General features: G+C 36.9%; 1 protein-coding gene across 2 annotated transcripts in view; it reads right to left on the bottom strand.

The window, feature by feature from the left end:
* The window catches only part of LOC115918299, a 49,249-nt gene that overhangs the window by 9,235 nt on the left and 23,889 nt on the right, over nucleotides 1–16,125 (bottom strand). For both annotated transcript variants that reach the window (XM_030972721.1, XM_030972722.1), the window contains 2 exons: nucleotides 11,640–11,841; nucleotides 10,316–10,522 (listed from right to left, as the gene is read on the bottom strand). In XM_030972721.1, the coding sequence (XP_030828581.1) occupies nucleotides 10,316–10,522; nucleotides 11,640–11,841 (409 nt within the window). The remainder of the gene's footprint in view (nucleotides 1–10,315; nucleotides 10,523–11,639; nucleotides 11,842–16,125) is intronic.

The raw sequence follows: 16,125 nt of genomic DNA, 5'->3' as shown, positions 1-16,125 counted from the left end.
CTGGGCCAAATTTCTTATCATTTTGACGATTCCAGAACCTTGCAGTACACACCAATACTTATATGCTAGATGATTAACCTTTTCTGATCGATTCCACACCGTTTCTTTCACAATGCAATCGCATGACCAGAACTCAACTTCAACTTTACCACAACTCTCCTTTCATTAAAAGGGTACATTTCTGGTGATAGACTGTCTACCGTTGAATGGGATTGGAATCTAGATCACCATACATTTAGTATCATGCTGCTTTTAATAATGACAACTCAATTAAAAGAGCAACAAGTTCAGGTCAGATTTGCCAAACTGATGCACTCTGTCCTGGTGGTTTAAATCGAGATATCGACTGCCCATCGACTCATTTAACCTCTTGCCACCCAGACGATGTACCAGTAGACCACCAAAAGATGGCCTCGGGTATCAAAATGGGTCGGATATCAATTGCGAGAGCAGCGAAGCTCTTAACTATCAAACATGGAAATGAAAGATCACCAAGACGTCGCCAGCCATAGCCCGTCTGCACATGCTACACTTTCAACTCCGTGGCCAATCACGGCCCTGATTGGTTGTGAAGGCTTGTCACAATATAGGTCTAGAGGAGGTGAAAAAGAAATTCCAGTGTTGCGTCTTGGATTACTGTTCCTTTCCCAGTGGGTTTCCCAGCAGGAGTGCTGATTGCGCTGTGAGAGAACACATGCAATTGGATGCTCCCTAAAGGTGATGGTCAATTAGGCTAGATTGAAAGTGAGCACAAGTATCTTGTTCTTATCGTTGGAACTTGGATTTGTCCTTATTTTGTATGCAGACGACTTTTGTAAATTTGCATAGAGGTGCCACTGACAAGAATGCGAACAAAAAAGTTATTTCCTTGATTTTACTTTTTTGCCGTATAAAATGTACCGGTATTCCAATGAGTAGACACGTTTTTTAAATAGATGTTAAATTCATTTTTGTTTTAATTCTGAGGGTTTTTGTTATCAAACCAGGAGTGGAGGGATAGTTCAATTAGAGTAGTCCTGATAGGTACAGCTGTAAACGCACATGGGTATCTGCCTGACCTAGCAGTGTATGTAGCATGCACACAGTGCATTGCGTCACGGCTTGGTGATGTTATACGTGTAGGGCCGTGTTCTGAGCCTTGCCGTAGTATTGTGAGTCACCTGAGTTTCCCTGGGGAAACGTAAGTTGTTTTTCTTGATTTTAGGAATTAGAGAAAACATTGATATGTAAGCTTTAAGCTAAAACTTAAGGTTTTGAATACATTTCTATAATATATTTAAACAACATTGAGGAAAAAGAAAGATAAGGATGATGCTAGACAAGAAGTATGAGATTTTAAATTTGGCTAGTGATGTTAAAAGTTGTGTTTTTGTATTGGAAATACTACTAATTAGACAAAGTGTGATATACTTATATGTTAACAGTTGAAAAATAGTGGGACATTTCATATTTGGTCATTTATAGGAATATTACACTAGACAAAATGTTTGTTTAAGGATAAAATCGGGTGAAGGTAAAGGTTGTTTTGATTTTGTACGGCTGAATGGTGTATATTTAAAGTGCAAAATTTGGCATTGCTTTTGTTTGTGTGATGATTTTGCCTGATGTAAACATTAATTGGATTAAAGATGGCGGGGCCCATGAAACTTTATAGTTTGTAGGACTTTGACGGGTAAACCCTAATTACATATTGTACAAATGTTTTTATGATTTATTATGATTTATTATCGGTATTGATAGTGAGGTGCACTGTCAGAGACTTCTGGTCAGTTAAACGGTTGGTCAGTGTGAGGTCAGTCAGTAGACTATTCGCGTCGGGTCAAGTTTTGTGAAATGGGAAACTAGAGGGTGTGTTTCTAGCTGCACAGTTGCTGTAGCTGCAGAGTGATTAGCTAAGACACTGGGTACAGATTAGAGTACAATTCAACCCATTGACCCCTGGAACCGAGTGGTTCCTGTATTAAACCTATGAAGAATGTGGGAATTCAGTACTCAACCGGCTAATTACATCAACATTTTAATTGATGGAGTGTTATCTAAAGTAATCTTCATTTATATACTTTACAGATGCTTACATGATATAATATGTGGTATGAGAGGCCCCAAAACCTTCTGCTATTATTATATAGATGTACATTGAAGATATTAATGTCAGAGCTAATATCATCCCACCAGTATACCAAATGGTCATTGTGTTTATCTCTTATGGAAGGAAGGACCAAAAAGGCAATTCAGTAAAAGGGGGTTGGGAGACTTTTTTTTTGCAACCAATATATTGATAATTAACAATTTAAAAAGCAAATATTTTTTGTTTATGTTGAAATACAAAATAGAAGGAGAGGAAAACAAAACTAAGACAACGAATTTATCTGAATAAAGATTTATTTCAACAAAAAAAACAACAAAAAAAACAATTTAATGTCTGGTTACCTCATATATTTGTAGCCATCAATGATGAATGTGTCCCTGCAAAATGACTGCTTAAATACATGTTACTTAATGCTATGGTCACAAATCTGAGCAGCGACCGACCGATCAGTAGCCTGCTCGGTCGCTGCTGGAATTTAGGCATCGCCCAGCAATTAGGTCGGTGCCGGCTGGCGACCGCCCAGGCACCGAGCGTATTTTGGGCGGCGAGTGAAAAGTGAGCAGGCGCCGCCCAAATTTTAACTCCGCGCTAAAACTTCAGCGGCGACCGAGCGATGCCCTAAAAACGAGCGATGCCTGGGCGGCCGCCGCTCGGTGGCCGAGCAGCCGCCGGGCAGAATTGGTTAAAAACTCGCCGCTCGGCCGCCGAGCAGGCAACTTTTGGGTAATGTGACCATAGCATTAGTCTCTGTACTTCTCTTTAAGATTGTCATTTTTCTGATTGATTTGACCTGAACAAATAAACGTGTTCACCATCCACATTCAGGGAACAGACGACACTTTTTGGTGTGCTTCATTAGTGTGGTAACCCTGATAACCTAAAGAATCCACACTACGACATAATTACATGATTGGAAGTAGGTGGGGCTAGTAAATTAGTGTGGAGGGTATGTGGCTGTACTGTATCGGGAATCATGCAATCGCTTTGACAGCAATTCAAAAATACCTTCCCGACTGTAGCGTTTTAACTATTTTTGATTGTCCTCTCCATGGGTGTCGATCTGTAATTGATACCTATTGTTCAGGGGGGGATGATCTATTCATTCATCCCCCCTGAACAATAGGTATTATGTAAGGATCGACACCCATGGTCCTCTCAAGAAAAGCATAACTAGAGTGTATCTTAAACGACTGGATTTTGGTCTTTGTTACTACGATATCCCCATTACATAATCTTAAATTGATGAAGGTGTATTGATTAATCTAGGAATGGGCCCAATGATTAAATTTGTGTGCAAAGATACTGGAAATTTTAAATTTCTTGACAAACATTCACTCTTAACCATCCACAATCTCTTATGTCAATGTCATTTTCCTTCAAGTTACTCTATTTCAGTGGTATTTACCTCAAAGCAACTAACATGTACCCCCCCCCCCCTCCCACAAAAAAAGCATAACAATAGTTTACAAAAGCAACAGATCATCTTACCTTATATTTCCACTCCCAGATTTACAAAGATTTACACATAAAAAATAAATGATCATAGGATCACTACCATACAAAAAATAAATTTCCTCTTTATGCACTTTCATACAAACAAGCATCAGGGCTATATATAACTTATGATAAAGCCAGAGATAAGCCAAGAAAATATATTCCTACCAGTGTTTGGAGATGTTTTCTATTCCGTTTCCTGTCTTGGATGATAGATGGTTGGGTGTCCCAACACAAATCCTTTCATCAGCAGCAAAAGGCCTTCTTCTTCTTCTTCATCCCTCGCTAAGATTTTGATGGCTTACAAGTTGTTCTGTTATTTTGCACAAGACTCTCAGTCTCAAGCGGAAGGCTTTATATATTCCTGCTTCTTAATCTACTTAATCTTTGGATGTCGCCTGATCTTAAAGCAACATATACTAAGTATATATATAATACTCTCATTGTCAAAACTGATGAAAAACTTGAGCATAACAATAGTTCCTCTCTCTCTCTCTCACTAACATACAAACAAACGACTGAATTTTGGCTCCATGGCATAATATTTCTGAAAGCCACATGAATCATGAATATCCCAAGAGTACATCACTTAATTCCTGACAATTTGAGGTACTGCAATTAATATTTGAATGTTTATGTTAAACAAAATTGGTTACTCCACCTCCTAAATAATTCTTTTTCAATATAAATAAGGATCAGAGGAAACTTCAAAGGTGTGATTTCATTTTAATGAGTTTTCATATAATCTCTAAATATCATTGATGAGTACTTGTGTACAACCAAAATAATTGAATGATAAAATATGACTAAAATATGCCTAAAATCACATTATGTTCAAAAATTTGTATCAAAGTGGGGCCAGTAAATTTTCTTCCCCAAAACATTTAGATTTCTGTACCCCAAATATGTGAATGAATCTTTTGTTTTATGCTGACATAAGGAATTAAAGGTACGTTTTTCTCCCAACTCGAACTTTGAACATAACATGAAAATAATCAGGATCAGTTCTTGTATGGGACTTAAATGTAGCTTTCGCTGCTCAGAGTTGATTCATGTGACATAGAGAAAAACATATAGCTAAAATATGACAGACGAGTGGGGAAGGATAAAACAAATATTTACTTGGGCTTGTTACTAAGACCCGAGAATGATTAACAACACAATCATTATAAATGTGCTCCATCAAAATTTCAAGGCTCAAGTATTTGAGATATTATGTCTGGCGGATGTCAATGTCTCGTTACTATAGAGCCCAACATACCATAGCTACAGTTCCACATAAAACAAAGTTAAAAAACAAGTGATCGCTTGATTGAAATTCGAGAAATAAGTTGTTATACCCTAAAAAATGTTTAAAAAGCAAAAAAAATGGTAGATTTGAAAAAATAATAAAATCTGGGATCTTCAAAGTCTCATCTTTTATGTACTACCGGTATTTGTTTACCAAGCTTTCACAAAACAAGTCATATACGTTAGTTCTGAGGTCTATAGATTGTAGAATAAATTTCTTTCTTCTAGCTTAAGTTTTGCATAAGCAATATCCTGGGATATATTCTGGGCTTTAGAATAATCGAGCAATGCCAGGAGCGTCACGACGTGGCGGACGTGCGCTATATAAGAAGCCATTATCATTATCATTATTATTTAGAACCTGATTAATATCAAGTTAATAACCAGATTTGATTGTGTTTTTATAACTTTAGTATAATGAAATAAGATTAAACACACATAGATAAGTTAAAAGAGAATTATAATTCATTTTCTGATCTTCTGAAGCTTACAGTACGTCACTCTTGTGAAGCAAGGAAATATTCTTCTTTGAGAGCCACAAATATTATCTTGTTTTTCCCCTAAATCTCCATGTATGTTTCTCTCAGTGACGCCTTACTTTCTTCACAAGTTTGATTTTCCTTATAGAGTCATCATACTCTTGAATCCACCTCAGTCCACTGAACTTAAAGATAAATGTGAGTTCTGGTCATGCGATTGCATTGTGAAAGAAATGGTGTGGAATCGACCAGAAAAGGTTGATCATCTAGCATATAAGTATTTGTGTGTATTGCAAGGTTGTGGAATCATCTAAAAGATATGAAATTTGGCCAAGTCTTGGTAAAGTTACAAACACTGTACACACAAAGATGTATATGGAACTACACCAACACGTGGCGTAAACATCCATCCCGATATGTACGATGTTAAATGACGTATTTAGAATATGATGGCATTTGAAGAGCCATGCTTTTCAGGGAACATGCTTTATCTAATGTTCTTCCACACTTGCATAATAACAATGATACACTCACAAATTATTTTTCACCTCTTCCCAGAACTCAACCTTCTCTTTAAATCTAATGTCCAATTCCAATATATCAGAGAGAGATTTGAAATTGAAGAATTCTTGGAATGCATTCCCATAGGGTAAAAGTCATTTTGTCCATTTTAATATGGCGATGCATAAATGCATGGGCAGGAACTCACAAAGCCTCTTTCTAATGCCTCTACAGAAAACTTGAATACACAATAATGAGTTTCTTTGGCACTAGCCATTCTTTCCTTCAAGGTCATATGGAAGTTAACACCCTCCCCCCCCCCCCCCAAAAAAAAAAAAAAAAAATTGCTAGTCTGTAATATTCCCAAAGTGCTATGTGAGGTAAAAAGACATCAAATATGCGATTACTTGAGAGACATTCATGAATCTCCAATTTAGAAATTAAACATTTAGCCAGACTAACAGTTACATCCTCCTCATAATGTTTAAGGCAGAAAGTATGCATTGTTAAGAGAGGTCTGTCATTTATGATCTGTACAATAAAACCCTTCAGTATAAATATAGGAAAGTACATCCTTTCTTAGTTTATGGTATTAATACTCTTTTGAAGGTCATTTGAAGGTTGCATCGGAAGCTAGGTCAAATCCCCCTCTTCCCAGGACATGGCAAAAGTTTCTCCTCAGCTGTTATTCAACATTTTCACACTTCCAGAAAAGAGCACTGCCTAACAATAATTTGTACATGGAAAAACTACCTTATCCAGTTATTTCAGACACACTTATCAAATGAATTTTCTTAGAAATGGTACAATTTACAGAAATGGTTTCCGCTCCAAACTCAAAAGAAAAGAAAAGAACAGGGTGACTACACCAAAGGCCATATGGACTTTGTCAACCATTAGAGAAGATGGGTTCTGACGTCTCAGATCACAAGTGATAATTCCTCACCGTATATCAGAGTAATTCCTCACGTATATATTTAGACAAAGGGGATAAACGACGAGCCGGTCTGGTCGAATCTGCAAGCAAAGCTTGACAAATTCAACGCCGGTATTTCTGTCTTTTAAAGCCCTATGAGTGCCTGACATTTGGAAGCAAGTAGCCCACAAGCTGCCGTTAACGAGGATCATAAATTACAGAGTGGTTTTGATGTCGGGAATAAAGGTATGATGCAGTTGAAGAAGTTCATGAGGCCTGTCGTCATCATCTCAAGTTTGCAAATAACCCGCTATTTTTCGGAATCGGGATATTATCCTGAAGCTTAAAATTGCGTTTTCACCAGACCGATACGCTTATCACAAACTAGCTCGGACGGGCGCAAAGTAGCCCACTATTTCCCAAATAATGGGATATTTTGGAAACAATATTGGAAAGCGATATTTTCTCTACCAAATATCCCGCTAATAGCAACTGCGAGCTGATGAAGACACAAATTAACTGGTTAAGTTGCGATCGGGATCGTTAAAATAACGGGCTATCTGGCAAACTCGAGCTGATGCATCATGAGGAGGAAATAGGAGTGATAACAGGGACTTTGCTTTTCCTCCTTTGCCTCAGTTTGCCTAACTAATGGACCATTAAGGACACAAGATAAACGGGATTTGCAACAAATGCTGATAATGATGGGGGAGAGGAATATATTACTGTATCTGACAATTTTTTTGAAGGGAGCTATAGGAAAGGTTTCTGACCTCATGGCATCTATTAAAAGAGTTTTTTTTTTTTTTACTTGAATTGAAATGGGTTATTAATTCAAAATATCTTCGCAATCATTAAAGCTTAATTGTGATTTTTACAATAACTGAGAAACTTCTGTAACTGAACGTTTGACCTTTTTTTTTTATATCTGAAGGGAGCAATAAGAAAGGTTTCTGACTTCATGGCATCTATCAAAAGAGTTTATTTTACTAGAATTGAGAGTTTATTGATTCTTAATATCATCAGTCATTAAAACTTAATTGTGTTTTAACAAATAACTGAGAAACTTCCCCCCTGCCCCCAAAAAACAATGTACATATAGGTAATAAATCTAAATCAATACAATGATACATATTCCACATAATTTTGAGCCAATTTAGATTACAATAGAATTTTAATTTGCAGTATGAGAGTCTTTGACTGAATTATTATTAGTTTAAATCATTCCCCTGGCATGGACAAGAAAACAACAGGGAAAAAGCCGGATAGTGCACGGGGTAGGTAAACAGAAGAAGCAGAGGATGGAAGTGTTTTACAAATCAGAATGATAGAACTATTTAGTGATATGCGTAGGAGTAAAGATGTTATACTTGTCACATGACATAAGATAGTGTGACAGAGATTTGTCAGGGGCTCTGGGTGATAGAGGAGTGGCCGGAAGACAAATTGATGAATTTGAGGTACATGAATTTCATGACCCCCTTTCAAACAACTGACGTCAACTAGAGCACCAACATTGACCTGTCCTGCCCCCCCCCCCCTTCCCCCTTGTGACTTCCAATTTAATGTTAACTCCATCAAAAGTATGATTTGTCAGAGTATTGCAAGCATGGCTATTATAGTGAATGACAGGTCAGTATAGAGAAGGAGCAATACTTGTTGCCTTTGCCATTAGAGGGAGACATTTCAGTTTACAGGAAGCCCTTGTTTATATCTGAAGTATGCAGTCCTAAAATTATAACATCTTAGCAGAAAAAAAGATACGAAAGCTAAAAAGCAAAATGATAGTGGAAAAGCAAAATGATAAAGGGAAAGTAAGAAATGAAAACTTTATGACCTTTGAGAATGTTTGAATGATAGAAGGGAACACGACCATCAAAAATATAACCAGATCTGGGTTTGAAGAGAAAGGTGAAGAAGAAGAGGAAGAGGAGGAGGAGGAGGAGGAGGAGGAGGAGGAGGGAGGAGGAGGAGGAGGAGGAGGAGGAGGAGGACGAGGAGGAGGAGGAGAGGAAGAAGAAGAAGAAGAAGAAGAAGAAGAAGAAGAAGAAGAAGAAGAAGAAGAAGAAGAAGAAGAAGAAGAAGAAGAAGAAGAAGAAGAAGAAGAAGAAGAAGAAGAAGAAGAAGAAGAAGAAGAAGAAGAAGAAGAAGGACAAGAAGAACAAGAAGAAGAAGAACAAGAAGAAGAAGAGAAAGAAAAAGAAGAAGAAGGAGAGATAGAGAGGGGTGGAAAGAGGAAAAGCAAAAGGAGAAGAAGAAGAAGAAGAAGAAGAAGAAGAAGAAGAAGAAGAAGAAGAAGAGATAGAGAGGGGTGGAAAGAGGGGGAGCAGAAGGAGAAGAAGGAAAAAAAAGAAGAAGAAGAAGAGGGAGCAGAAGGAGAAGAAGAAGAAAAAAAGGAAGAGAAGAGGAAAAAGAAGAGGAAAAAGAAGAAGAAAAAAAAGAAGAAGGAAAGAAGAAGAAGAAAAAAGAAGAAGAAAAAAGAAGAAGAAAAAAGAAGAAGAAGGAAAGAAGAAGAAAAAAAGGAAGAAGAAGAAGAAGAAAAAGAAGAAGAAAAAGAAGAAAAAGAAGAAGAAGAAGAAAAAGAAGAACAAGAACAAAAGAGGATTTATTATACTACACCACACACCCACAGACCAATTGGCCACTTATACTGTTTTCACACTGGCAATATTTTGCTTAACCCCGTACTATAGGTGGGGTTAAGGGGGGGTCTTAGCCCCACCTATAGTACGGGGTTAAGCCTATTCCACTTTCTGTTCAGACTGGTTTTTACCAAAGTGGGCTAAAGTTGGCTAACCCCACCTATAGTACGGGGTTAACTAACCCTGCAAAATAGCAGGGCTAACTCCGCAATTGTGGTGCTAACTCCTGCTAACCCCGCAATTGCGGTGCTAAGCAAATGAATGAGAACAGAAACGAAAAATAGTCTGTTACTACGCAATGGAGCGTATCGCAGCTGGCCAGATGCGAAGTATGTCCAATCATAACATACACGATATCCGGGGTTAACGAAATGCAGTGAGAACAGCGGGAATTTTCTTATTCCGGAATAGGCGCTAGTACGGGACTAAAAACAGCGAGTGTGAAAAGCCAAAAAAATAGTCCGGGGTTAAGGATAGTACGGGGCTAAGCAAAGTACGGGGTTAAGCAAAACCAGTGTGAAAAGAGTATGAATGTTTCTAGGCTTCAACAGGAATTTAGGCTTGTCTTACTCTTGATATATCTATATTTTTTTTGGGGGGGTCATGATTTTTTCATGAAGAATCCACTTACCCCGGATATACTCCATAATCTCCGCCACATTGTTACACTGCTGCCACTTGTCAAATGAGAGGTGTACCACAGAACGACAACCTCAAACCCATTAACCATCAAATGTTCACTGTGTTTTCATGAAGTAACCACTTACCTCGGATATACTCCATGATCTCTGCCACATTGTTACACTGCTGCCACTTGTCGTAAGAAAGGTGTACCACAGAGATGACAACCTCAAACCCATTAACCATCAAATGTTCTCTGTGTTTTCATGAAGTAACCACTTACCTCGGATATACTCCATGATCTCCGCCACATTGTTACACTGCTGCCACTTGTCGTACGAGAAGTGGACCACAGAGACGACAACCTCGTACCCACGGACCATCAGGGTGACATGAAGGACCTTCCTCTTGATCTTGTCGGTCCTAGAGTGGTGGGACAGGTCCTGTTTCTGAGACTTGAGTATGGGATGCCTGCTGAGAAGGGCTAGACCTGTGCTGGGAACAATGCAAATTTACAGACTAAACAGTACCGTGGTGAGGATTGGGGATGGGTTCTTAATTGATGCGTCAGGTTTGCAAGAAGTATATATATATATATATATATATGTATTGTCTGTTTAGAACTTGAAGGGCATAAAGTTTGTCTAAAATCATACATGAGTTGACGCCCTTCTGGCTCTCAATAGACATGAAATTATGTTGTGAGTCAAAGAATTTTAACCTGTGAGGAACTACCAAAGGGTGGCAGAACATTTTATCAATCTATAGGGCACTTTATTGATCGCAAGTCCTCCAATTAAAAATTACAAACTCCGATCTCGCAAAAAGAGAGTTGCAATTAATATCAAGTTAAAATTGATCGGGATCAATCACCTGTTAATAATAAAAGGTCACAGACATTCAAGTCATAAATCAAATATCTTGATTCAGATGATTATGTTAGCAAAAATTAAAATATGGATAACTTTGAAATTGTTCTAATTCTACAATCCAAAGAAATTTTCAAAGCTGCCTCTTTTTTATGTATTCAACAACTGAGTGAGATTTTACCCTTTGTCTTCAATGCTGCCATCTACAGTTGATGCATATTTAATCAAAGAATTGATGGCATGTATGTTATTCCATAATATAATGAAAGACATTATTAATGAAAATAAAAATCTAGAACTAAAGGAATCATATTTACCTAAATATAGTATTGTTGCTTGTATCATAATAAAGAAAAACCCGATCTATTCAAAGTCATAGATTTACATAATTTACGAACAGATCAAATGCAAAATTCTTTTTTGGGGAATTGTCTATAAACATTCAAACTTTAGGCATTGATTAATCATTTAGTGCAGCACAAATGCCAAATGCCATTGTTTTAATTAACATCCAGCAAAATCATTCACAGAATGCTTGTCACATAAATTTTGTTAACATTTTGCAACATCATTAACAGTTTCAAGCTCTACCTTAGATATGGAATTTTTGTTTTATTTATTTATTTATTAACATGATTGCCTGATTACCTTTGGTAATTCCTTATCCTTCACATCAATCAACCCTTACAAAAGACTTATTCCACTGCCACACAAAACACAACTATGCCAGGATCATACCTTCATGCTGCCATTCTTGAAGGGCGCCATCTCTTGGTGAATGCATGTCATGACCCAGCTGGAAGGTAGACCACTTGTACTCGGGTAGCAACAGCTCCTGGAGTTCATCGACCTGGGTTCGACGTCGCCGATTGGGGAGGCTGGGGTCTTCGTCTGCCCTCACCTCCTGGAACCCAATGACATCAAGGTTTGCGGCTCTGATCTGGAAGAAAATAACGTTCAAAATGATATCTCAACTCTGTTTTTTTTTTTTTAAAGCAATTTTCCTTGTTATACATATAGTCTTTAGTACCAGAACTCCTTTTCATATACCTCTTTTTACGAATTAGCCTTAAATTCATTATCATTTGTAACATACATCCATCCATACTTAATGGGAAATGTAGTCTGGTTTCATGCAATTTTTGTCTGTTTGTTTGTTTTGGGCATTTGTATTTGTTTACTTTTTCCAAATATTTGTTTATTATCTGTAAAAAATCTTTTTTTTTATCATGTTAAAAATACGGGGCATTTTGTGCAGTTCACTTTATTTTGATGATATCTATTTCTTGTAAGGTTGTGATATATCTTTAAAGCATTAATATCTAAATTAAATCCTGTTGTACTCAGATATCACTTAGGTTTTTTTTCTACTGACAAGCAATTCTTGCTAAATTTAACAAAATGAATCATCTTTCATTCATAACAACCTCTTTCATGAGATAGGCAAATACTTTAAAGGGAAGGGGTAACTTAGCCTCAGATCCAAAATAAAATCAATGATTTATCTCATGCCGCAATCATAATTATAAACCTTTAGGTCAGTCAGGAATCCTACAAATTTTACATGCAAATCGCCTATATGATTATCAAGATATTTATGATTGGAATTCAATATTTCAAAACCATATTCCAGTACAGTTTTGAATCTGTAACCTCCCTCCCATGATAACTACTGTATCCTTTAAAATCAGGAAATAACAAACTTTGTGACTGATATTGAGTCATATGTAACTAAAATTTACCTTGAGTTGAAATTGATTTTTTAATGGCACAATATCCATTGATTACAAACTAATCAATATATTTGCGAATGCACACATAATGTAAAAAATATTACCCTTTCCTTGATGAATGTCTAACATTAATACAGGAATGCTTTAAAAAAATAAAAGCTCCAGTTTTGTAGAAGGAACAACAATGTATTGACTTCATTCACACGCACGTATCTATGGATTGGTTTTCATAACATTAGGTTTGTATAAAGTGAAAACATTATAATAGGGTTGCCATGGCATCAGACTGTACATTCGTGTCACAAGCAATGTGAGAATTCTTGCCTCAACGAGTGAATGCTATTGAATATTGTCTGTTCAGAGCAATAAGGGTCTTAACTCTGTGTTAAAGTATAAGAGTTAATGCCATTGTAGTTCTAACCAGATCAAATTGAGTAAGCCTGCTGGCTATTAATAAGCAGTTATTCGGTACAGAGCAGTGTAATGAAACACTTGTCAGACTGCCAAAGGAATTATATTTCCATCAAGGGATAATATTTGGTATTGAAGCGCATCGCCCTGAGGGAAAATAATATATCAACAAAGGGTATTATTGCAGAGGTGAAGTCAAATATTATTTTCGAGCTAAACTACATGTAGCACTTGCTGTCTCATGTATCACACATACACAGTTTTCATGACTAGAGATTATTTAACAGAATTTACAAAGAGAGTATTTCAGAATCATTTATACAATAAATTTGGGGTAAAGTAGAAACTCCAAGTTATGCCAGACAATGATTTTCCAATACTTAGTTATAATCATAATCACCCACTTTTCAGAGCATATATCCATTAGCTTTCAAACTGGCAACATTTGCTCTAGGATCTTTTGTATATTATATGTCAAAGATATACATGTAGGGTTAGGGTTTGCAAAATGGTCTTGGCTTAGGTTTAGAGTGAGGATAGGGTAGTGTTTGGTCCATGGTTGAATTTTAAACTCAGTTGTTGTATGACATGGCCTGCAGAGCAATAGGCCATTTTCATAATGTAATCAAATTTTATGCATAAATCTTTGTTAAGCGCCTCATTGCAAATGATTTCATTCACCTGTTACAAATAAGTGAATTTCAATACCGGTAGTCAGAATGCCAATTGCATACATTATGTGTTGCTAGGTAGGGCAATCCATAATGTTTGTCCTACCAAGCAACATGGTTGCTGGAGCATATAGGACCACAAACTGTTATAGCGACCAACCAATAAGTTTAAGAATATCTTCTCGAACAGTTAATCAAATTTGGGTATCCCTATACCCGACTGAGAATGTATCATGAGCGAACAAATCCGGGCAAGCCCTGTACTCAAATATTAAACCACCCGTTGATAAAAAGTTCAGTATATCATCAGCTGAGAGCCAAAAAGGCATTCACTTCAATATTTAAACATCAAAGTTAATGCCCTTCTGGCTGTAAACAGGTGCATTTGTAATTGTGATTAAGTTATGATAAAACATCAATAATTCTCGGTTTCGTTTTTTCTGGGACGCACTGTAGCTCTAATACACGTACCTCTTTCAATATCAGTCCACACGTAACCTCAATAAGAATAGATTGTATCCTAATTCTATTCACGTTGATATGCATCAATTATACTGCAATATCCTAGATTTTCAATTTTTAAAAATTAACCTGAGATTCTCTTCCCTGGTAATAAGCGAAGATTATTGCAAGGGTGGATGATTTTGACTGATATATCCAGGTCAGTTTTGAAAGACCATTCTAGCAGGTTGTCAAGGACAGAGGCATATATTCATACTTTGATTGGTACAGCAATTCTTATTTTAGCATTTATCACATTGTTTTGATGCAGTTCTAAAAAAAAGAAACCAATTTCTCATAACTTAACATTCGAATTCACCAGTAACCAAGTGCATGTCTAACACTTCTAATATGGTATACTTGTCGCTTGGATCATGGCTCAGTTTCTCCGTTACAATTCTTGCAGTTCTTGTGTCACTGTAGCAGGTTTAACTTTTCTGGCCGGCATTTACCACATTTTTCAATGAAGATGTCAGGTCATGAAACAATTTTGCATCCTTTAACAGTCCATCTAAACCACTGGTAATCAAGGTGTCACACTTCCAAGTCTTTGCTCGTTAGGATCCCAGCTCGTTAGGATCCCAGCTCGTTAGGATCACAGCTCGTTTCTCCATTAAAATTCTTGATTAGCAGTGACAGCCCAATAAATCAAACCCATTCTCCACACCTTCATTCAGTTGACCTGGGATTACTGGAGAGCTAGCTGGCTTGGATAGTCTTGTATTTCAGAAGACATTAAAACACTGACCATTTACTCACTGCTCAGGATGTTCAATTCTATGCGTATATGTGTAGAGCCTGCTCTTTAGGGCTTTGTTCTCATATGCTGTATTAAATCATGGCGTTTTTTTTATAGGCCTACTGAATAAATGGCAAGCAAAGATGGAAAAGGTAGCTGTGCACGACATTTGTCATTACATCCTCACATACCCTGTGTGCTATGAGATTTAAAAAATGTACAGAGCAGTACGCTAAAGTATGGTTTAACCTAACGCATCCACCCAATCACAGTTTGCCGTAGTATATGTGAACAAGCCTTCATACCGATTCATCTGCAACATGGTATTGCTAGAGGAGTGTTTTGGGAACTACCCCCTCCCCCTCACACACACACCCACTTCCTCCCTCCCTCCAACGCCACCCCTCATTCTGTCAGTAGATTTGATTAATACCTGCAAACTTCAAATGACAAGGATTTTTTTTCCTGCAATTAGGATATCTCCATACTCAATTATAAACTATAAACATTGTTTCTCACCAATTACCCTGACTTTCTGTAGCTATCTATTCACTTCCACTTCTCAAGGATACTTCTTCCTAGGATACTTACTTGCAAAAAATATATACATTTTGTTTAATAAATGCCCTTCCTTAGATATTATTCATGTGTGCATAAATCAATTCAATTTTTAAATATTTGAGAAACAAGCTGGGAATTTTTGAAACTAGATGATTAAAGTTTCATTGTAGCTCCTCTTTGTAACTATTTTTGCTTTTTTCAAACACACTTAGGAAAAATACCATGCCTGAAATACCTAAAGTACATGCAAAATTTAGTCTCTCAAAGAAATGATGGAAATAAAGTCTTCCAAAGTGTTTGAACTCTCCCTCTGAAATTTTGATTGATGCTTTTCACACGAGCCAAAACCTTCATATCATACACAAGTTGAAACTACTGCACAGAGCTTCTGCATTTTGCAAGAGTTTTTTTATTAAATTATTAATTTGTCAAGGTGCAACCTGGTTCTACTAGATTGATTGTATATAGGTCATCTATATCGCCACAAGCAAATATTCCTTAGTGCATGCACTTCTCGTGTAAGTATAAAATGCCAATAAGTGTGGCTCGCTACAGGAAATGCATGCATTTCATGTGAAAGAAAAAATGGTCAATAGGCCTGTCTTCAT

This window comes from Strongylocentrotus purpuratus, unplaced genomic scaffold (assembly GCF_000002235.5).
Source record: "Strongylocentrotus purpuratus isolate Spur 01 unplaced genomic scaffold, Spur_5.0 spur5_scaffold_6, whole genome shotgun sequence".
Lineage (NCBI taxonomy): Eukaryota > Metazoa > Echinodermata > Echinoidea > Camarodonta > Strongylocentrotidae > Strongylocentrotus > Strongylocentrotus purpuratus.
The sequence above is the reverse complement of the archived record's forward strand: the minus strand, read 5'-3'. Positions and strand labels throughout refer to the sequence as shown.